The sequence below is a fragment of the Simochromis diagramma genome, unplaced genomic scaffold, assembly GCF_900408965.1.
Source record: "Simochromis diagramma unplaced genomic scaffold, fSimDia1.1 OVJJ01000657.1, whole genome shotgun sequence".
Lineage (NCBI taxonomy): Eukaryota > Metazoa > Chordata > Actinopteri > Cichliformes > Cichlidae > Simochromis > Simochromis diagramma.
Window position 1 is genome coordinate 137388 of NW_024387147.1, and position 23604 is coordinate 160991.

General features: G+C 38.1%; 1 protein-coding gene across 1 annotated transcript in view; it reads right to left on the reverse strand.

The window, feature by feature from the left end:
• Positions 1 to 23604, reverse strand: part of LOC120743564 (titin-like) — a 108100-nt gene that overhangs the window by 65580 nt on the left and 18916 nt on the right. The window contains exon 6 of the mRNA XM_040047221.1: positions 12762 to 12835. Coding sequence (XP_039903155.1) covers positions 12762 to 12835 — 74 coding nt within the window. The remainder of the gene's footprint in view (positions 1 to 12761; positions 12836 to 23604) is intronic.

Consider the following 23604-nt stretch of genomic DNA (forward strand, 5'->3'; position numbering starts at 1 on the left):
AGTGCACTAAAATCTAATCCAGTCTACAAACAAACATGGTGATAACAAAACATGAGTGTCCTCTGATCACATGACCTGAAATGGTACAGTCCATCCTCTTTGGGCAACAGATGAAAGACTGGGTTCCAAAAGGGAAATGATCTCCCCAGTATTTCCTTTATGTATTAAAAAAAAATCTCAAAAATTAATGCCATTGACAAATTGCAGTGGGACCCTTCTGTCAACAAGAATTTGTCTAGAAGGTGATATTTGTTGACCATTTTTGACATATTTATGTGTCTTCTATAGCAAACAATATTCATCTGAAGTTAAACCTGCCTACTGGGAGTTTTCTTTTTTAAATCTCCATTTATGGCTGGACGAGCTCTAATCTTCCTTTAGGAAGCAAGTTTCATTTAGTCAGGAGCAGGATTAGTCTAGTACTCTTTTATACCTTGACTAAGGAAGAATATTTCTGCAATAAAATGCTGTTAAAATCTAGCACTGGCTTTAATCACTGCCCTTATGTGTTTTATCATTGTCTACTATTATTGGTTACATTTTATATTACGATTTAATCAGCATCAAATTAGAGCTGGGCGATATAAGATTTTTTCATATCACGATATGTTTTTTTCATTTCAGGCGATAACGATATCTATCACGATATAAGCCAAATAACTATATTTGTAAGATTTAAATGTGCCGTTGCTCACAAGTAAAATGTGAAATAATCAGCAGTTTGTTTTGATTTAAATATTTATTTCCCATAATAAGTTCAACAGGGTAGATGTACTTAAGGAACATGAGACTTTTTCAGATAAATAAAGGCAAATATTGCAAACTACACAAAAGGCAGCCGCTAAAGCGTTTAAGTTTCAAAATAGAACAAACGAAACAGACTACTAAATTGTCAATTCCACTTAGAAACAAAATATTAATTCTAAAAATAAATCTTAGTTTGTTTTACAGAAGAACAGACAAAATTGACTAACTTTTGTCAATATCACATAAACTGAGAACTAAAAGGAAATTCTCAATCTCTCCTTGTTGTATAGCTTAGCTTTTCAAACAGTTTTAACAGTTACTTTAGTCTGACAAAAGCCGAATGACGAATTAGCGCTTCCAGTCAGAGACTGAGGCTACGTCCACACGTACACGGGTATTTTTGAAAACGGAGATTTTCCGTTTTCGTTTTAAAAAATAATCCCGTCCACACATAAAGGGAGAAATGAAGGAAAACGCTGCTATGAACATGCCAAAGCAGCAGGTGGAGCTAGATTCCTAACCGTGCAGAAATGTTGGCCAATCAGAAGTCTAGAAGCCTCGGTGGGAAAAAGTAAACAAAGCTGGGGCATAGAAGCAGAACCGAGTCGTCTGTGTGGAGGGACAGTAACTGTGTGTATATGTAAGCATTTAAACACTGCAGAGAGTAGAATTAACAGTAACAGTATTGTAGAAATTCATTTCACCGAAACAATAACGTGGCGCACAGTGTGACGTCAAAAAATGCGCACACCTTTGACGCTGCGTTTTCTCCGTTTTTCTAGTGCACACGTAAATGCAAAAACGGAGTTTTTAAAAATCTTCGTTTTCAGTGACCAAAAACGCCGTTTACGTGTGGACAAAAGGTGCAAACGCATAGAAAAATCTGCGTTTTCAAAAATACCCGGGTACGTGTGGACGTAGCGCATGCACCAGTTTATTGTATTTCCAGACTTCCTTTCGGCACAATTTACAGTGCGTGCTACTCTGTTTTTTGTCAGACTTGAAATAGCCGAAATACCTTCACACTACGGAACTTCTATGGCTCTTCTGTTCGACAATCTCTCCGGCATTGGAACCATCATCTGTTTTCTCTTCGGTAACCTTCGGTCACGCTCGGTTGATTTTTCTAGTCGGCACACTCATTTCCTCCATTACCCGGGCGTTACGGTGGCTGGCCGCTTCCCAAACAAATACACATGTGCGGCTTGGCACTTGTGCTGTACGTAACAAGTCACGCGACGTGACGCTGCGGCTGTGATTGGTTCGGCTCTGCGCTACTTAATTTGGATTGGCTGACCTTTTTTTTTTTTTTTTTTTTTTAAGAGGACAAGAGCGGCGAGGTCTATTGCGATAGTTTAATTTCTCTATCGAGTAAAAGTTATATTGCGATACATATCGTTATCGTTCTATCGCCCAGCTCTACATCAAATTATCACTGATGGAGAAACAAACCTTTCTTAGATAAACTAAACCAGCTCCACTCTGATCTGAGTCAGTGCACTACAATCGAATCCAGTCTACAAACAACCATGTTGGTAACAAACATGAGAGTCCTCTGATCACATGACCTGCAATGGTACAAATGACTGATGCTCTGTTCTTCTTACTAAAACATGTTTATGGATCAGTATGAATCAAACAATAGGAGTCAGTGATGTACTCACAGAATAGGCCCAGCTCACAGAGCAAAGTGGCTCCCATCCTCACATCCAGCAGTGACACGTCTGAAAACTTCTACAACTTTCTGTAAAGAGAGAGAGTGAAGCAGCAGCACAGCAGATACCAAAGAGCTGTGAAGGAAACAAAGACTTTTTAACACTTCTTCTCTCTGCTTCCTTCCTTATACACAGAAATACCAACTTAACATAGTCTGACCACCACATCATGTGATACATTTATACTCTCCTGCAGAAACATATCAGGCAGATTTTTATCAGAACGGCTGTAAAAAAATATATATATACTGAAACTAAACAATAATAGCTTGACTGAGTGCCCAAAATGAGATAGACACAAGTCAAAGACAAGCTTTAAATGTGAAGTACTTTAGTTCATTTTACAGCCCAGAAACACAACGAGAAACATTGTTCAGATTCAGATTGCTAACAAATATCTATCATGCATTAGATAATAAAGTAACAGGTTAGTAATAAGTTTTTCCTGGTTGCTTAGAGTGCTGTCTATGGACTTTTTGTATATACTGTAATAACTCCAGACTTGGGCATTACATGCATTACGAAACTGCATTTCGTTGCCCTGTACCTGTGCATGTGCAATGACAATAAAGTTGAATTCTATTCTATTCTATTAAAATTTGACTGAGGTCCGACAGAAGCAGCGACGGATATTTTGTTGCCTTTGTCTGCTGCTTGTATGCTTGGTTTGATTATTAGGAGCTTTATCACCAGTAATAATTACCCTCATAAACACTACATGTACACATCATTCAGATCGTTTTAAACTGCAGTAGATGCATAAATGAAGACAACTGATTAAACACCACCAAGACAATAAACTTTTACCATTCCCTTCCTGTCACAGATGTAGTCATTGAGTTTGCTGCTGCTCCTTTACAAGGAGATGGCGATACACTAAATATTGATGCACAAAATCATTACATTGCTTCAAATATACATTAAATGGATTTGAGGTGAGCCCCCATACCAGCTGATAAACAGAGATGTCATACTTACTGACAGCAAATGTTCACAGCAGATGTTGGTAATCCACACACTTTCTCACACAGCAGTGAAATCAATAACTAACAGTAATTTTATTTTTATTTCATTAAACTAATGCAGATTCCTTTAACATATCTTTCCACTGTGGTGACATCTTAGATTGGTCATAAATTCACTCACAGAAAGTAAGCGTGCACAAGTTAAAATAGAAATGTGTCCTTAACCAGAAGTGACCGTGTGACCAGATGAAGTCCTGCCCCCTTTCTCAGCTCCTCTCTGTTTTCTTAGAAGTAGTTGTAACTGCTGTATTAATAAATAATGAAAGTGCCTTCTAGCTACACTTAGTAACTAAAAAGCACACTTACACACTTAGTTACTCATTTCCATGGCTACATTTTTAGATAGCAGAGCACAGCTGCAAACAAAGCAGCTGTTTATAGACTTGAATGTGTTTTACAGAATTAACGGTGTAAGTCAAATAAAGGAAGCAATAAGAGGAAGCAAGCAGTTCAGCAAGGCAGAGTTACCATGGAAATCTGATAACGTACAGTTATTGGTGAAACACAGTTGTGCTTCCTGCACCCTTTACTTTATAAGATGGAGGACTCGAGCTCGTATTGAGGCGATTTGCTGCTGAGTGTGAAGAGGAGGGAATGAGAATCAGCACCTCCAACTCTGAGCCGTGATTGACACTGGATAATTGTTGAAGTCATAACTGTGTTTTAGGGATGAGTTCTGGCCCAAAGCACAGGATTTTAAGGATCTTGTGGCAAGAGTGGAGTGGGAGATTGGCAGGTGGATTGGGTGATACTGTGTGACATATGCAGTGATATGGATGCAGGACCAGTGTGGTGTAGTGAAGTGAGAGCGTGAAATAGTGAGAGTGAGAAAGTGAAGCTGTCTGTTGGCAGGTTGATTTATCTTCCTACCCTTGTGTGGTCACAAGCTCTGGGTAGTGACGGAGAGAATGAGAAGGGAGACATTAGCTTCCTCTAAAGGTGCAGTTAGAGAACATATCTTGAAGCAAATCATAAATCATAATGTTATTTATATATTTATATGTATATATGTAGTATGTAGCTGCAGCTATAATATACTATGTAATAATGTGTGAGTCACAGTGAACTTTCACAAAACTGCATTGCATAGATTTTATTTTTTATTATTTAAATTGAATTTTTGTAATAATAAGGTTCCACATGTCAATGTTGTCGGGGGCATTAGTCAGTGGGACACCGCTAGCAAACATGTTGCATATGTGGAGGTTCCCAGCCAGAGTTGCATGATCTCCACACCAGTAAGGCACATTCTCTGTAGGTCCTCTCCCTGTACTAACTTATAAGTTTAAGTTTGGTGTTGCTTTACTAAGTGTTAGTTCTTAGAGCTAAATGTCCCCAAAGTGCTTTTGATTACTTTTAAAGGGAAAAATAGTAATTGAATCTGAATTTTATCCATTATAACACCTATTTATGTGTTTTTCACCTGTGCTAAACAGGGATGAAGAGAGGCCTGCTGCTGTGTGTTTCCCTGATTGTGCTGCTGCATTTTGTCTTTTAGAGTTTGTAGAGATTTTGTTTTATGTGTATAATGAGTTTGTCATCTAAAGCTGCACGTTAAATAGTATTTTCAGCCATGTTGGGAAAGTTTACTCTTGTATCTATAGGTTTTTTGTAATTGATCCATCTTAGCGGGGATTTAAATATTATAAGTGATTATCAGTAGTTTGTTTTTGAGTATACTTCCTCATCGTATCAGAGGTGGGTCGAGTATCCAAAGATTGTACTCAAGTAAGAGTAGCATTACTTTAAAATATTATTACTCAAGTAAAAGTGAAAAAGTACTTGTCGAAAAGACTACTCAAGTAGCGAGTAACTGTTTCAAATGTCTGATTTATTTTATAAATAAATGTTATCAGACAAACAAAAATAAATAAATGTACAAATTTTACCATTTTCAAAAGGAATATATGTAAACAGATCAACAAAATAAGGCACAACAATTCTAATTTCCAGATTTCAGTTTTTCACAACATAAAGCTTTTTTCACCAATACCTACAGTAAATAATATAAACATATAAACAGTGCAAACAATTTACAGTGACAAGATATGCTGTAAACTTTATATTCATTTTTGCTCCAAATGGCACAGCAGCCTCAGAGAAAACAGAACGAGGCATCTTCAACATATGTTCATACAAGGCAGCTCAGTTTATCATAAATTGTATGGGTGTGCATCTATTTCTGCATATTTAGCAAAAATGAGCCATTTCTTCACTCAGTGAGGTGATGGTTAAGCTTCAGCAGCAGTTTGCTCCCAAGGTTCTTTTTGTGAAGCTCTAACTGTTTAGCAGTGAACAGGAGTCCTGCATGACTGAGAAGTCCTTCACAAGCTCCAGATGCAGGATGAGCTGTATTGATTTTGTTCAACAGCTTCTTGATGTGAGGAACGCCATGCAATAGATCCACACCTCCAGTGAATGGACATGAAAGGTACCTCTCCAGCTCCCCTGCTTCTGGCTTTCCTGACCCCATGGATCCATCATCTTCGTTGAATAGGCCGCTGTTTGCACTGGCCTCATCCATCTCTGTGTCTAGGTGATGTCTGATGAAGTTGAGACCTGTGGAAAGATGTATGGTTTTCAAAAGAATTAGGTCTGGTCATTATAGTGCTGTATACACTGCCAAGCTGCGGATGTTTGTTTGGAGCTAGCCTCCAAAAGCTGGGCATACACTGTGCGATTTTTGGCCCATTTTGAGCCAATCTTTCAGTCGCGCAACCGTTTTGGGGATCAGCTCGAGTTTTGCCTTAATTGTGTGTGCATCGTGTAGTATACATGGGGTAACGAAAAGCAGTTAACACCTCACGACCAGCTCCCAATCATCAATCGTATGGTCGCATGATAATCAAACCTGTTTGAAATCCTGTCGCCCCTCAACGCAGCCTCTCACACTGCGCACGCACAAACACAGAAATGAAAGAGAAAAGGTGGAGCAGCACGGCAGTGCAGCGTGTGATCTGGACACAAGAGATGGAGGCACAACTTGTAGGATGAGGCAAGCTCATTCGAGTACGGAAGCGTAGAGCTGCCACCCAGGCAAAAGAAAAATAGAGCTATATCACGTTATAACGTGAGAAGTTTATTGTTCTAACAATATACTTTTCATGTTCGTACAATATAATATTTATATTGTACGAACGTGATAATTATGTATATTGTACAAACATGAAAAGTACCCTGCCCCGCATGCCGCGCTTCCGCTTCCTCACACGCCACTTTCAGCGACCTGTCCTCCAGCATCAGGTGACGCCGAGGACTGAGGGCCTGGTTTCGGTAGCAACCCAAGGACGCTCAGCGCTTTCAGCAGTTCCAGGTCAGTTTTTGTGTGATGCTTGTAATTTAGAAGTGTTTGCCATTGATAAACCCGAACACCGATTATTCTCGTTGTGGTGTCCATGTGGCTCAGAGGTCACGATAAAAAGGCGATAGAAAAAACACAAAAACGGCACTGTTTGGTCCAGAGTGGTCGCTGCGTGCTGTTGCCGCACCGCCATCTCACATCTCATCTACTTGTAATAATAATACTTGTAAACTTGTAATAATTCTACTTGTTCCCACTGTGTTCCCCACCTGTTTCTACTCGCCTCATATCCTCTTGTAGTTATTGTCTCAGTCTTCCGTCGCTTTTTCAGTTTTCTGCCTCTGTTGTGTATTTGCTCTTGTTACCCAGATACTTAGCTGTGTGTATTCTAGTGTTCCCTGGATCATTACATCACTTGTGTGTTCATAAGTCAGTTTTCCTAGTATTGATTCCTTTTGGACTTTTTAAACCTCAGCAACTGACAGCAATAAAAACTTGTCTTATTTTGATTTTGCCTACAGATGAAGCTCTGTACGGTTTGTAATCTGTCCACTTAAACATGTTTTGTCTGTGGATATAGTTTCATTATTCCTCATCCTGAACAGAACTCATAGACTGGGCAGCATCGTTCCTCTTTTTAGTAGTCCTGTCAGCAATTTTTCTTTTCGTTTATAAAAATAGAACTTCCAAGCAAATTGTTTCTGTGGGGTACTGTGTGTTTCCCCGTCCTTCACTCGTGTATGTTCATTTGAAGAGGAAAAACCTTCCACGGGACTCCGATATGAAAATATACAAACAGAAATATAATTCAGAGCATGTAAATTGTCTTACAGGCGTAATGAGGTTTAAGTTACCCTCAACAACAAACAAACTACGGTAGAAAAACCGTGTGGCTCTGCAGCGTCTTGCCTCTGCTATGTCCCCCCCACCGTGTGCACTTATTTGCATAAATTCATGATGCATAGATTTAAAGTATAAACCTAGCCTTTAAAGTGAACATATTCAAAGTTTTACTTTACCAAGCCAAAACACAATAAAATAATTTTAGTTTCACTATAAACATGAATTTACTTATTAAATTACTAATTACCCAAAATAAGTTTAACAGCAAATATAAATTGAACTATATTAACCTGGCTCCCACACTGTGTGTCCTGCTGTGTAGACTTGCCTTTCTTAAGTTTAACATAGTTTCCTTGTGTTTCTCTTCACTTATTACAGCAGTTCTGGTGAAATCACACTTCTTAGGCTGACTAAGGCTGCACAGAAAACGTGACATAGCAGGAGATCAGGGACTGTCATGGTGCTGCGTCTTTAGACCCAGCTTTAAGTTACAGACCGAGATTCATATTGTTCAGTATCCTGAGTAATTGGGCCTAATTTTTGCTTCATACATTTATGATACCATATTATGTTTTTGTGTTTACACCATCAGGCTATAGGTTAGTTCTTGGTCATAGTTTGTTTATGTTCTGCTTCAGTTTAATCTTTCTTCTGTGTCATGGATTCAGCCAGACGCCTCCAGAAAGACCCTTTATATTGGTTCTGATTAGTATTAAGCATGATTAACTATCACCAACCTACTTAACACTCACACATGATGACAAGCCACAGACTTCCACACTCTTATCTTCACCACATTCCTGCAGTCAGTCTCACACACAGAGACTAATATGTTGAGGTTGGAGGTGAATGATGCCAGTGCAGGCAAAATCCAGACATTAAAACAATTTTCATTGATCAAACTAGGTTTTCTTTTTCGTCCTATTAATTAGGGTCATACTTCAATTAGAATTAAGCGTGATTAATTATTTGGAGAACAGCATATAGATAAACATATAGATGTTAAATCCTCGTACTCCACTTTTGAGAGTGTGTTTCACATACCCTTTTAAGTCTTTGTCTCTGTGGTAGGTGTTCGTTACTCCCTGTTTTCTTTTGGTAACCTTTTTCTTATATGTTAGTGGTCAGCTTTACTTTCCCCATCATTTCCCCAGTTAGTCCCAGCTGTTCTTCCACCTGTTTCCTCTTCCTATGTTACCTTTTATGCATTTATTGTTTGAGTCTCGCCTTGTTTCTTGCCGCATTCGACCCTCTTTGGTTGTGTGTCTTCTGTCTTATCTATTTAAATTTGTTCTGTGAGTCACAGAGAATAAAATCAAGATTTTTTTTTAAAGTTTATTACCATGTTCTGAATTTAAGGTCCTGCTCTGTCTGCCACACAGTCATCATATGAGAGAAACAGTAAATGGATTGTTCTCTTTCTTTAACCCTTTAAAGCCTGTCGGAGCTGGCACGCTTGGTTTTGCGTAACTATTTTTAAATCCCTGTAGAACCGGAACCACATAAGCTAGCGCAATAATTTTTTTTGCATATGAAACCGGAAGAGTTGTACTTACATCTCATGCCATCAGCTTTTCCTCGGTCACGGTTTCCTTCCACATATAGCTTTGCAAAAACTGCATAAAAAGCCCTTGCAGGAACAAAAACATAATATTCCAGAAACACGCTTTGCCGATCCGATCAGCTGTTCGTAACACTTCCCACATTCAGCGCGAACGATGGCGTGTCCGCCATTACCTGCCCGAAACCGGAAGTGACATCATTTTCGCGGAAAATGTAGTTTTTTACTTGTAGGCCTTCAAAGCCTATACTTGTGTTTTTATTAGTCATGTTTGACTTTATGCTTTTCTGAATAGTTTCTGGGATGCTTAGAACTCAAATTGCACTGCTGAAAATAGTTTATTTTAATGCACATGCTGTTTTCTTTGAAAATTTGCATCATAGGATTGTTTTTCGTTTTTCCTGCAGTGTATAAAAATTGGTGTATTTCAAAAATAAAATTATGAAGACACTCAAAATAAAATACCTGTTGTTGTAAACTCTTTTTTGCAACTTTTTTGTATTTAAAGTTTTGAGGGATAAACCTCTTAAATTTCTCCAAGCAGAAATATATGTAAAAAACCAAAAACGATTTTCAGGTTTTTTTGTAGTTTATTGTACTTTTTTTGCAATTCATGTAGTTACTATGGACTTAATGCATACATATTATTAAAATATGGGCTATAACAGTTGTATTGATGTATAGCAACTTGAAATGTTCCCAAAATGGTACTACAGCATGTAAAATATAATATAAGCTCTGGCAGACTTGGTTCTATGGTAGGTCTTAAAGGGTTAAAAAAGTGGTTAAAAAAAAAACAACAACTAATTTTGACTTATAATGAAACAGATTTAAATAATAAGAAAGCTGATTAAAATGAACGTTCACAATAAAATTAGAATATTTACAGTATAAGACATTTTTAAAAAATGATGGGAGAAAGAAGTATGTACAGTTATTTCAAGTGATCTGATGGATATAAGAGGTCTGGTGTTTGCCTGAATGGGAAGTCTCTGGCAGTGTCACTTTATCTGACATGGATGGAGTGCTGCAAAGGTTTGTCTTTTGGCAAGTGCAGCATCACACAGGGTGGTCTGCAGGTGGTTCTTGTGGAGTCTTCTTTCTTTACCATTAAATACATTTTTGGTGCTGGCTCAATCGACAATTACAAAACAGCTGAAGAGCTGCTGTTAAGAGCTGTGGCTGAATTTGAATTGACATTATTGTAGTCAGAGCTCTCTTCTGGGTCACCACGTTGCCCTGTTGAGGTGATCAAATGAAAGCATTTCAAGTGTAATTATTAATGATGATAATTATCAAGGTATTTTCTCATGGTCATCACCTCACATTTTGTGCACTCACTTGTCTTGTTAATGACTGAGCTGAATCTCAGATGTGACGTTGGTGTAATCACCTTCTGCTGGACCTGAAATAAGAATCTTATTGACTTTCATGTTAAACACAGTTTTTGTATCATCATCCAGCTTCCACAAGCTCTATATTAATGAAAGTGTAAACTTTACCATTTTCAGTGTTTTCACATCTTCTGACTGTCTCATAGACACAACGATCACCTGCAGGTAAGAGAAAATCAGTCACCTCATGTCTGTGATACTAACTTAAACACAAATATTCTTACAAATAACATTTATATTAAAAGCTGCAGCAGATGTAACAAGTGCAGTCTTGTTGCAAATAGCATCAGAATATTTGAAACTGCATGAAAAACTAACCATGAAGAAGAGAGGAGAACACTTGCTGCTGATCTTCATCCTGACTCAGCGTCTGCTCATTAGCAGCACCTTTATTAAAAATTATAAAATTAGATGTTTGTTTTATGTTGTTGTGGATTATACATTCTTGTGAACAGTTTGCATTTTATGACTCAATGCTGCATCTGTGTATTTAATCATTTAAGATATAAAATATGTAATATTAGAAGAAAAATGTGAAAATCTCACCTTTGAACTTTTTACAGCAATACAACAAGAGCAGGATGAAAATAAATGTAATTCCAGAAATTGCTCCAATGCTTATCAGAACAGGAAATGAAGAGATTTCAGGACTCGGGACATCTACTGTGGATAAGAAACATACGTTTTAAACTGAACCTAAGTTATAAGTTAAAAAAAGTTAAATAATATATTATAAACTCACCCTTTGTATCAATCCTGACTGACTGGCTGTCCTCTGTGTAGTAAACTGGGTTTCCTCTTCCTCCTCTGCACCTGTAGAGTCCTTCCTGTGAGACACTGATTTGTCCATTTGAGTGGAAAACTGCATCTTGTGTGGTCAGGGCTTCAGAGGATTTCTCATCTCTGTACCAGTAGTATTTCCATCCAGATGATGATGATGAGTTCACAGAGCAGGTCAGGGTCACACTGCCCCCTACTGGAATGTCTCTCATATCAGAAGTTATTTGGGCCTTTGGTTGATCTGCTGTTGAGTCTAAACAAAGACAGAAAGAAAATATGAATATATACCCCACACACAGGCTGGGATCACACCAGTCTGATGTAATCTGCATGTGTCTGTATGTTGTTGGGAATAAACTTGCTCTCCAGTTTCCAACAACACATAGGAAGGAATAAGAGCAAACTGAAATGGTATGAGTGCTCTTACAGAGGCCGATAATGCATTTTATTCTTTTAGTGTTTATTTTTTTCTGTTTCATTATGATTCTTCTCTGGATTTACAAAAGAGTACCACAACAGAAGACACAGAACTTCTTCCCAATTGAAGTTTATAATTCCCAGACTAGTAGTAGTCTAACTAGTAGCTGCACAGAGAAATTTGAAATAGAAACACTTTATTTATGAGATTTCTAATTTCAGACTTTCATAAAGCATTTTCATTTGTTTAGATTATTTGTTCATGGCAAGTTTGCTTTGATTAGCGGATAGTCTTCTTCCTACATGACCAGAAGAAACACATCAATATGTATCTATAAACTTCCTGTTGCAAAAATACACACTAATATCAAAAAGTCACACATCACTGTTCGTTCCATCAATACAACAAAATGCAATGATTTATCTACCACTGTTCTTAAATGAAGTCTTTGAAAGCATCAATTTCCTGACAAAAAGAGAAAGAAGAAAAATCTTCAACAGTAATGCAACTGAACAAGGAAAATATTGCATTACTTCTTGTAACTCCATTAATCACAAAGACAACCAGTAATTAAAAAAAAATATATAAATCTTACTATCTATTATAAAAAGGATAATGTAATATGGTTAATATGCTACATCTTCACCCCACACATTCTGTCCACTTTGTATTTCCACAGACATCACCTCAGTGTTTGTTTGTAATAATAATTTTTCCACCTTGTCAGTTTTTTTCTGTTTTTGTTTTTCTGTCATCATTGTCCTCAGGTGATGGAGCAGCAGGTCAGCATTGGCGTCTCTATACCAGCTGAAAGTTCATGACACAAAGTGGTGACAAACTGTCTACAATGAGGCTACTATCAGCTGCAGCTCTTTGTCTGACTAACAATGTAACATGCTTTGTAGACCATTGAATCCATCCTGTGCTGACCATTATGACATTTGTCAAATGGAGATCACACAACAAACATGACTTACTTGATGCTGACAATGTGAAGGCTTCACTCCACTCTGTTGAAGAATATGAGTCATCTCTGCGTCGACTCTTACACATGTAGTCTCCACTGCTGGACTCTGAATGTCACATCATTATTGTGTGTCCACTGTGTGGGTGTCCTGGGTCCTCTCCATTCATACTCCCACTCAGTGGTTTCACCTCCTTCCTGCACCTCACATGTCAGAGTGATCGTCTCACCTCTGAATATCTGAGGCCAGTTGGGTTGTTGTTTTACAACAACTTTATTGGAAACTGTTTACACATATTAACAGTTGAGATACAAACAGAAACATGAAATCAACACAGAAAACTCAACATTGTATGTTTGATAATCATGAGTGAATGTATATTTCAAACTAAATTACTGAACTCACAGGTTTTCTCAATGTTGACATCATCACTTATATAAGTGTAGTAAACTGGGTTTCCTCTTGTTCCTCTGCAGCTGTAGATTCCTCCTTGAGATACTCTGATATCTCTGTTTTGTTGATCTCTGATTTGAACTTCAGAGGTTGTTTGGGTTCGTCTGAACCACTCATATTTCCATCCATCAGAGCTCTGCACAGAGCAGGTCAGTGTCACACGGCCCCCTACTGGTATGATTGTTGTTCCTGCTGTCAGTGTGGCCCAGGGTCTATATGCTGTTATCAAAAAGACGAAAAGAAAACACACAGCCATTGAACAACATTTTAAAATATGTTTTCATTTTATTTAAATTCCAACTTCCAAGAAGAGATGTCTTTGCTGAGCACGCATCATTCTCAGGGACTCCTCTCATCCTGCCAATAAACTCTTCCAGCTCCTCCCCTTCAGCTGACGCTACAGGACCCTACAGACTAAAACCAGCAGGTTTATGAACAGCTTCTTCCCCACAGCTGTCAGCTTACTGAACTCAGTCCCCTGCTGAACCTTTCCATCCACACCCACTTATCCCTCCTAATGACCATGTTCATGACTGTCATTCATTCTCAACATTCAGAATATGCTTACATTGGTTACTGCTATAGTTTAGGACACTGAACCAGTATAGTCTCTGGTATAGTACGTACACTGTTCACTACTATAGTCTGTTCAGAGCGCTACGCTTCCACTGTGAATATATTCATAGCACTCTGTAGATCTGTTTACCATATGTAGCACATCTGTATATATTTAGCAAAACTTTATATTTGTTCATAGTACATCTGTATTTCTGCCCGTCTGTATAGCAATGCAGAACATCTGTATACTATATAGATCATCTGTATATCTGTACATATGTCTGTAGGTCATCTGTATATTTGCTCTCTCTGTACATAATCTGTTCATAACTATCCCACCATTGATTTATACTACCCTTATCTGTATATAATTGCTCCTATTTTTTAGCACTTACTACTCTTGCACTCTGATCAGATGCAAACTGTATTTCCTTAACCTGTATTTATAAATGTGTAGTGACAATAAAGTTGAATGCTAATCCTAATTAAATTTAATTTTTAAATACAGTTTAAGATCATTTTAATTTTTTCTGACATAGTAAGAGAGCTACAATATTGAGGTTAGTCGGGTAATTCAGGTTGTAGATCTCTAAATAAGCACATTTCAAATGTTTGTCCATTCTTTGGCCTGAAGAAGTCACACTGAATGTAAACTAATGAAGTTCACTGTTGAAGGAAACACACGATGGGTTCAGAGGGATCTGCCTGGTTTCACATTTAGACAACAGAAACATCGTCACCTTAAATTATGTGGAGCTTTGATGTTTCTTTTTTTCATTATTTAAATTAAATTTCATCCACAGTTATTCTTGTTATACATTAAAACATGCACATGAGTATTTTGGTTGTAGTGTGTACTGTGAACAAAGTTAGGTAAAATGCAATGGTCATGGTTAAAGTTCAATGTTTCAATACATCAGAAATAAAATAGTTTCAATGAAACATTTATTAAACAGATTTTTTTTTATAATTCAGATGAGAATTTTAACTGGAATCATCAGATTATTAATCACTGAGGACTTACCTAATACAGTTACAGAGACAGTATTACTGTTCTTTGTATAATTTGACTCCTTCCAGGTACCAGAGCACTGATATTCACCACTGTCATATGTCGAGCGAATTCCTAATCTGTAGTCTCCGTTCTCCCAGTAGCCGTAATACTTTCGACCATCATTGTTGATTGCATAATACCAGTCAGTGTCTCTTCCTTCATTCATGTCACACTTGAAGGTAACAAACTCTCCAATGAAATAACTGGACCAGCTGGGTTCAATAGTTAGCACAGCATCTAGAATCCAACACAAACAGACAATTAGCAATCTGAAACACTTATTTAATGCTCAAGGCAAGACATTGATTGATAACACTTTATTTATATTCACACAAAATGAAAATACTGTGATAAATAGAAAAAAAGTAACACAAATAGGATCTGCATTAGAGTCATACAGGTTGAGAATAATCTTTATTAAATAAAAAGGAAGAAATAGAAAAAGTGAAAACTGTTCAGTCACCTTGAGCGTGTCCACTGCAGAGGAGTGTACAGAGCACTACAATAAAGACAGAAACTTCAGACATTATCAAACTAAAGACACCAAAATGTAACATAAATAAAAAACTGTTGGTAATGATGTGTCTCATTTCTTGAGGCACATGATCAATAGTGAGTTAATGACCTTCTTAAGGAACAATCCTACTAGTGTTTAAAGTCCAGTCGCTTTCTTACCAAGCTCCTTAAAACACTGGGAGATTTTCAATGTCTGCTATGATCTGAGTCAGTGCACTAAAATCTAATCCAGTCTACAAACAAACATGGTGATAACAGACATGAGTGTCCTCTGATCATATGACCTGAAATGGTACAGGCCATCCTCTTTGGGCAGCCAGTGAAAGACTGGGTTCCAAAAGGGAAATGATCTCCCCAGTATTTACTTTATGTACTAGAAAAAAATCTCAAAAATTAATGCCATTGACAAATTGCAGTGGGTCACTTCTGTCAACAAGAATTTGTCTAGAAGGAGGTATTTGTTGATCATTTTTGACATATTTATGTGTCATAGCAAACAACATTCATCTGAAGTTAAACCTGCCTACTGGGAGTTTTCTTTTTTAAATCTCCATTTATGGCTGGACGAGCTCTAATCTTCCTTTAGGAAGCAAGTTTCATTTAGTCAGGAGCAGGATTAGTCTAGTACTCTTTTATACCTTGACTAAGGAAGAATATTTCTGCAATAAAATGCTGTTAAAATCTAGCACTGGCTTTAATCACTGCCCTTATGCATTTTATCATTGTCTACTATGATTGGTTACATTTTGTATTACGATTTAATCAGCATCAAATTATCACTGATGGAGAAAACAAACCTTTCTTAGATAAACTAAACCAGCTCCACTCTGATCTGAGTCAGTGCACTAAAATCTAATCCATTCTACAAACAACCATGTTGGTAACAAACATGAGAGTCCTCTGATCACATGACCTGCAATGGTACAAATGACTGATGCTCTGTTCTTCTTACTAAAACATGTTTATGGATCAGTATGAATCGAAAAATAGGAGTCAGTGATGTACTCACAGAATAGGCCCAGCTCACAGAGCAAAGTGGCTCCCATCCTCACATCCAGCAGTGACACGTCTGAAAACTTCTACAACTTTCTGTAAAGAGAGAGAGTGAAGCAGCAGCACAGCAGATACCAAAGAGCTGTGAAGGAAACAAAGAGGTTTTAAAACTTATCTCTGCTTCCTTCCTTTTACACAGAAATAACAACTTAACATAGTCTGACCACCACATCATGTGATACATTTATACTCTCCTGCAGAAACATATCAGGCAGATTTTTATCAGAACGGCTGTAAAAAATATATATATACTGAAACTAAATAATAATAGCTTGACTAAGTGCCCAAAATGAGATAGACACAAGTCAAAGACAAGCTTTAAATGTGAAGTACTTTAGTTCATTTTACAGCCCAGAAACACAACGAGAAACATTGTTCAGATTCAGATTGCTAACAAGTATCTATCAAGCATTAGATAATAAAGTAACAGGTTAGTAATAAGTTTTTCCTGGTTGCTTAGAGTGCTGTCTATGGACTTTTTGTATATACTGTAATAACTCCAGACTTGGGCATTACATGCATTACGAAACTGCATTTCGTTGCCCTGTACCTGTGCATGTGCAATGACAATAAAGTTGAATTCTATTCTATTCTATTCTATTAAAATTTGACTGAGGTCCGACAGAAGCAGCGACGGATATTTTGTTGCCTTTGTCTGCTGCTTGTATGCTTGGTTTGATTATTAGGAGCTTTATCACCAGTAATAATTACCCTCATAAACACTACATGTACACATCATTCATATCGTTTTAAACTGCAGTAGATGCATAAATGAAGACGACTTAATAAACACCACCAAGAGAATAAACTTTTACCATTCCCTTCCTGTCACAGATGTAGTCATTGAGTTTTCTGCTGCTCCTTTACAAGGAGATGACGATACACTAAATATTGATGCACAAAATCATTACATTGCTTCAAATATACATTAAATGGATTTGAGGTGAGCCCCCATACCAGCTGATAAACAGAGATGTCATACTTACTGACAGCAAATGTTCACAGCGGGTGTTGGTAATCCACACACTTTCTCACACAGCAGTGAAATCAAGAACTGACAGTAATTTTATTTTTATTTCATTAAACTAATGCAGATTCCTTTAACATATCTTTCCACTGTGGTGACATCTTAGATTGGTCATAAATTCACTCACAGAAAGTAAGCGTGCACAAGTTAAAGTAGAAATGTGTCCTTAACCAGAAGTGACCGTGTGACGAGATGAAATCCTGCCCCCTTTCTCAGCTCCTCTCTGTTTTCTTACAAGTAGTTGTAACTGCTGTATTAATAAATAATGAAAGTGCCTTTTAGCTACACTTAGTAACTAAAAAGCACACTTACACACTTAGTTACTCATTTCCATGGCTACATTTTTAGATAGCAGAGCAAAGCTGCAAACAAAGTAGCTGTTTATAGACTTGAATGTGTTTTACAGAATTAACGCTGTAAGTCTAATAAAGGAAGCAATAAGAGGAAGCAAGCAGTTCAGCAAGGCAGAGTTACCATGGAAATCTGATAACGTACAGTTATCCGATTGTTCAGTCTGACGTCACTAGCCATGTCTGGGTCTAAACTCCGCTGCAGGTCCATATATCAAACGATCACTATGGCATTACTGAGAGTTGGAAAACTGTCTAAAGTCTTTCATCTTTAATAAAATGATCAGCGTTCTGCACTACCAGGTGTAACAATTGAGTTTAACATCCAGGCATCCATGAAAACGGAATTTATGACATTTAACGGAGTTAGAAGTTAGCAGGGAGTTAGCTCGCTAGCTTCTATCTAAATACAATATAGCATGTCCTGACTGCGGGGTTTTAGAAACAAATTAAAACGTACAGCTCTGTTATTACTTCCAGCATAAATGAAGACAGAAAACTAAACAGCAGTGACGTTTGTAGGGTTACTGAAGTTGGGCTAGCTGGTATATAATGATGTGCTACGTGACCGCTAGCGACACAGCTATGTTAGCATAATATAAACAAGCTAACTTTTTTTCCACTCGATAAAAGTTAACGTGAGTGTTCTCGGTGGTCAGGAACAAATGTAATCGCATGGTAGGATGCTGTAAAAGGACCAAACTTCAGCCAGGAGAACAACTGAGATAATCCATCCACAATACGAGGTTAGTCATTCATATACTGCTGCATGGGCTGGGCTGTAGTTACATCCTAAGGTTTTAAAAACTGAGCTTAAATAAATGATTAGTGGTAATAAAAGCCGAGGGAGGTCAACAGTGATCACTGACTGTTTTAGGAGCTTTTTGAGATCAAATAGAAGAAAATACATAACATTAAACATGTTAACAACACAAAAGCCATATTAAACGCAGACTACTTTAGACCCGGAAGTAGGATTCGGCGCGTCATCACTGAACAACCGGATAGGTGAAACACAGTTGTGCTTCCTGCACCCTTTACTTTATAAGATGGTGGACTCCAGCTCGTATTGAGGCGATTTGCTGCTGAGTGTGAAGAGGAGGGAATGAGAATCAGCACCTCCAACTCTGAGCCGTGATTGACACTGGATAATTGTTGAAGTCATAACTGTGTTTTAGGGATGAGTTCTGGCCCAAAGCACAGGATTTTAAGGATCTTGTGGCAAGAGTGGAGTGGGAGATTGGCAGGTGGATTGGGTGATACTGTGTGACATCTGCAGTGATATGGATGCAGGACCAGTGTGGTGTAGTGAAGTGAGAGCTGAGTGTGAAAGTGAAGCTGTCTGTTGGCAGGTTGATTTACAGTGGGGCAAAAAAGTATTTAGTCAGCCACCGATTGTGCAAGTTCCCCCACTTAAAATGATGACAGAGGTCAGTAATTTGCACCAGAGGTACACACTGACCTGATGTCCTTCGAAAGCTCTTTGGTCTTGGCCATGGCGGAGTTTGGTGTCTGACTGTTTGAGGCTGTGGACAGGTGTCTTTTATACAGATGATGAGTTCAAACAGGTGCCATTCATACAGGTAACGAGTGGGGGACAGAAAAGCTTCTTACAGAAGACGTTACAGGTCTGTGAGAGCCAGAGATTTTCCTTGTTTGAGGTGACCAAATACTTATTTTCCACCCTAATTTACGAATAAATTCTTTACAAATCCTACCATGTGAATTCATGGATTTTTTTTTCACATTCTGTCTCTCACAGTTGAAGTGTACCTCTGGTGCAAATTACTGACCTCTGTCATCATTTTAAGTGGGGGAACTTGCACAATCGGTGGCTGACTAAATACTTTTTTGCCCCACTGTATTTATACTCGGCTGCAGACACATATCAGGCAGAGATTTTTATCAAAAGGACTGTAAAACAAATATACTGAGACTAAACAATAATAGACAGTTACAAAGTTCTATTACACAGACATGAGCTTCACCGAGTGCCCAAAGAGGCAAAATAATTAGACACAAGTCCAAGACAAGTTTATTTTATTTTACAAGAACAAGAAGAAAACAACAGGAACAACACTCTGAATTTACCTTTGTATACCATACACACACCAATTACACTGTAAATGGATATATTAAACATTTGTCTTCTCATATACTCAGATAAAATATATACATAAATCAATTTCTCACAATTGATTAATTAATTTTTACAAATTCCCAAGGAGACAGAAAAAAGATCAACAAGTATATCTAAATATTAAAAACAAACTACCCTCTGTCTGCATGCTGTTAAACTACTGGAACTAGTAAAAGCTGTTTATGTCCCTGGGAATTTATTTGAACACTCTGGGGCATGGACAGAGGTAAGTTTGTTTTTATTTCACTTATCAGTCTTCAGATTGCTAACAAATATCTATACACAGGGTTCGTATGGGTGCTTGAAATCCTTGAAAATGCTTGAATTGTATTGTTGTCTTTTCAAAGTTTGAAAAGTGCTTGAATTTCAGATGTGGTGCGTAAAAGTGCTTGAGAGTGTAACTGTATTTCATTCACCACAAATAATTATCTGATTGAATAGTTTTCCTGTCAGATAGAGAAATAAAATGAGTCGCAAAATGTAAAAGCAAAATTTCCCCGCCTGGGCTGCCTTGCGTCTGTTTCAACGGGTGACCCCGCCCCTCCCTCGGACAGTCAGGGATGAGTGCGCTAACATACCTGTTGGTTGCTGTTGTAATGAGTGTTTGATGGAAAATGACAATGGCGGATTTTGCGCTCTCTAGTCGCATGATAGGTGAGTGCTAGTAAACAATTTTCCAGTACATGTACGTAACACATGCTGTTTTTTAAAATTATGATTATTATTTTGTTAGTGTGATGCAGTATGGCGCTGCTATTATGGAATATGCTGTGAACTTAGCTAACATTACTTAGCAGTGATATAAGTTAATTTACTCAAGTGAAAGCTTTAAACATTAGCCCAATACATAACTAGCCAACTTAAAGCTTTCTGATTAACCGTCTCCATTTCAACTTGGGTTTAACGTGCGGACTTCAAACCATTTACCAGTTTTTAAATTGTGTTGATAGGACATGTAAAACCGATGTTTTTTGTTTTTTTCTGAATAAAACAGTGGCGTGTAATCCGGAAAGAAACGGTAAAAACTGTGTTTTCTAAGGCGAGCGCTAGCGAACAGGCTTTGCTTGTGAGTGAAAAAAAAAAAACTCCTTCCCTATTGGTGGAAAAAATGTACCGTGTCGACCAATCAAAAAATGATATGGCAGCATGTGGCATTTGTTTGTTTAGGAGTGACCGGCGAGAGAGAGCGAGTGAGCGAAAGAGAGAGAGAGAGTTTTGATACGTGAGAGATATGTGACACTTACCGTGTTTGGAGTCTCAAGTGTAGTGGTGTAGTCGTTGTCGTAGTGTAGTCGTTGTTTTGTTTTGTGTGTGAGTACTAGTGAATGTCACAGTTGCCACCAAAGGCAGATTGCAGTGTAAACACTGAGTGACACACCTGGGCCCTATTTCAGGAAGCCGGTTTAGTGCAAACTCTGAGTAAGTATACCCTGAGATAACGAAAACTCTGGGTTTTCGGTTTCACAAAGCGAGTTTAGATTAATTCTGAGTGAGTTACTATGACGACACACTCCATGAAGCTAACCTGCTCCCTAGCAGGTTTACTTCAACTAACCCTGACTTTCTCCGCCTCTTTGTCAGAAACCTGACTGTAGGAAGTGTCAGACATGGCCTGCCCCTTCCTTGAAGAGCCAGTAGATGTTGAAGCCCAAATTCTCCGCAGAGCTCTCTGCCGGGAGAGAGTGATTAGAGCACGTTCGGACATTTTATCATTTCCTGATGATCTCCTGTGTGAACGTTACCGTTTTTCAGCACAATCTATAATTCATTTGAATAATATCCTCAGGCCTAATATTGCTCATGTGACACATCGCGGACGTTCTCTCAGTTCTGTACATATTATTTGTATTGCACTTCGGTTTTTTGCAAACGGGAGCTTTCTGTATAATATTGGTGACGCTGAGCACGTTTCCAAGGCTACCGTCTGTCGGGCAGTCAGGAATGTTACAGTTGCACTGAAACGTCTCCTGTACTCGTTTGTGGTGTTCCCCAGTCATAGACCCACAAGATTTATCAAAGAGGGATTCCACAAAATTGCAGGTATCAGGATGAACAAAACTCAATTCATGATGTGGTGATACTTGAACTACTACTTAAATTTCACATTTATTCTCACGGTTCCCAGGCGTGATTGGCTGTATAGATGGCACTCACATTCCAATCATTGCTCCTTCAGTAAATGAAGGAGACTATGTGAACAGGAAGTCTTTCCACAGCATTAATGTACAGGTACATAGTTCCCATTTCAAACTAACAAATTATTTCATTATAGTAATGGATGCTAATTTGTGTTCTCTGCACTGTGAAGATCATATGTGATGCTGCCAACATTATCACAAATGTGGAAGCCAACTGCTCAGCCTCTGTGAGTGGTGGTGGTGGAGGACCCCCACCTGTTTTTCGGGCCTCCGCTTTTTTTTCTGTTGGCTATAACGGGTCACATTTGAGCATACAGAGTAAGCAAATATGTACTTGTAATGTGCTCAGATAATTTCAATAAGTGCTTACAGAGGGGAAATTAATGTAGCCTCTAACTGCAATTGATTTACATAGGACAAACAGACCAATCACTATGGCTCATAATACAATTACACCTTACCTGTTTGGACTATATTTTTATATTTCATTTTTACTTGCTGCCAGGAACGTTTGGGGCCTGTTGGGTTGCACCTGCGCTCACATCACATCACATCACAAAATGAAATGTATAAAATAAAAAATAAAATATAATAAAATAACGTGTTAAATGGGTGGAAATCCCTCGATCAATGTTTAAATTAACACTCACGCATTGACTCTGTCGGCTATGTTTTGCCATGCATGCTCCCTTTCTTTTGCAGCTGAGGCTGTGTTACTTTTTTCCCGCAAAATTTGCATGTTATCGGCATATGCTGCCATCAGAATTTCGGCCTCAAGCGCTGTAAAATACATTGACCGCGCCTTCTTTCCCTCCGTCTCCATGGTGACTCGCTTAATCTGTGCTCCACTAATCAGGGCTTTATGTATCCTCGTGCGCGCGCTTAACTTGGGGTTAAAGCAACTCCGCGTTGACTGAACTAATTGTTATCAGCCTTTTTGAAACCGAATATTCCGAGTTGGACAGTTCGGGGTTACTCAACCCTGAGTATCGTTTTTCACTCTGAGTTTTCTAAACCGGCTTCCTGAAATAGGGCCCCGCTGTCAGACCTGCAGGTTTATCCCTGTGCTGTTCTCCTCTGTCTTAGAGTGGACACAAACTATGTACAATTGTATGTACAATAATGTACAATTTGTATTTGCATTTCAAGTTATGAAAATGATTCCTTAAACATGCTTGTGGTTTTTACAGTCAGAAATATCACTTTCTACTCGTATTTTACATTTTGTCTGAATTTAGATAAATTGTGCTGATACAGTTTGTCAAAATGAGAAAATAACAGATTGGCAAGATAAACAGTTTTTAAAGGTGAAATATAGAGGCTAAATCAAAACTAGTCAAAAACGGCCAGTTATACCCTGGACCCCAGAGGGTTAGAGGCTAAAAGCAAAGATGTCACCAAGTACTGTTTATATTTGTGTGTATTGCTGCAGCTTATTTGAGTATTAACTTGGTGCCTTTGGGTGAAATAATGGTAATATGAGGGAGCGATCTATATGGTCACAAAGAATAGCCACTTGTTTCTGTGCTACCAAAGTTCCCTGGCTTTCATTCAAAATGTGTTTAT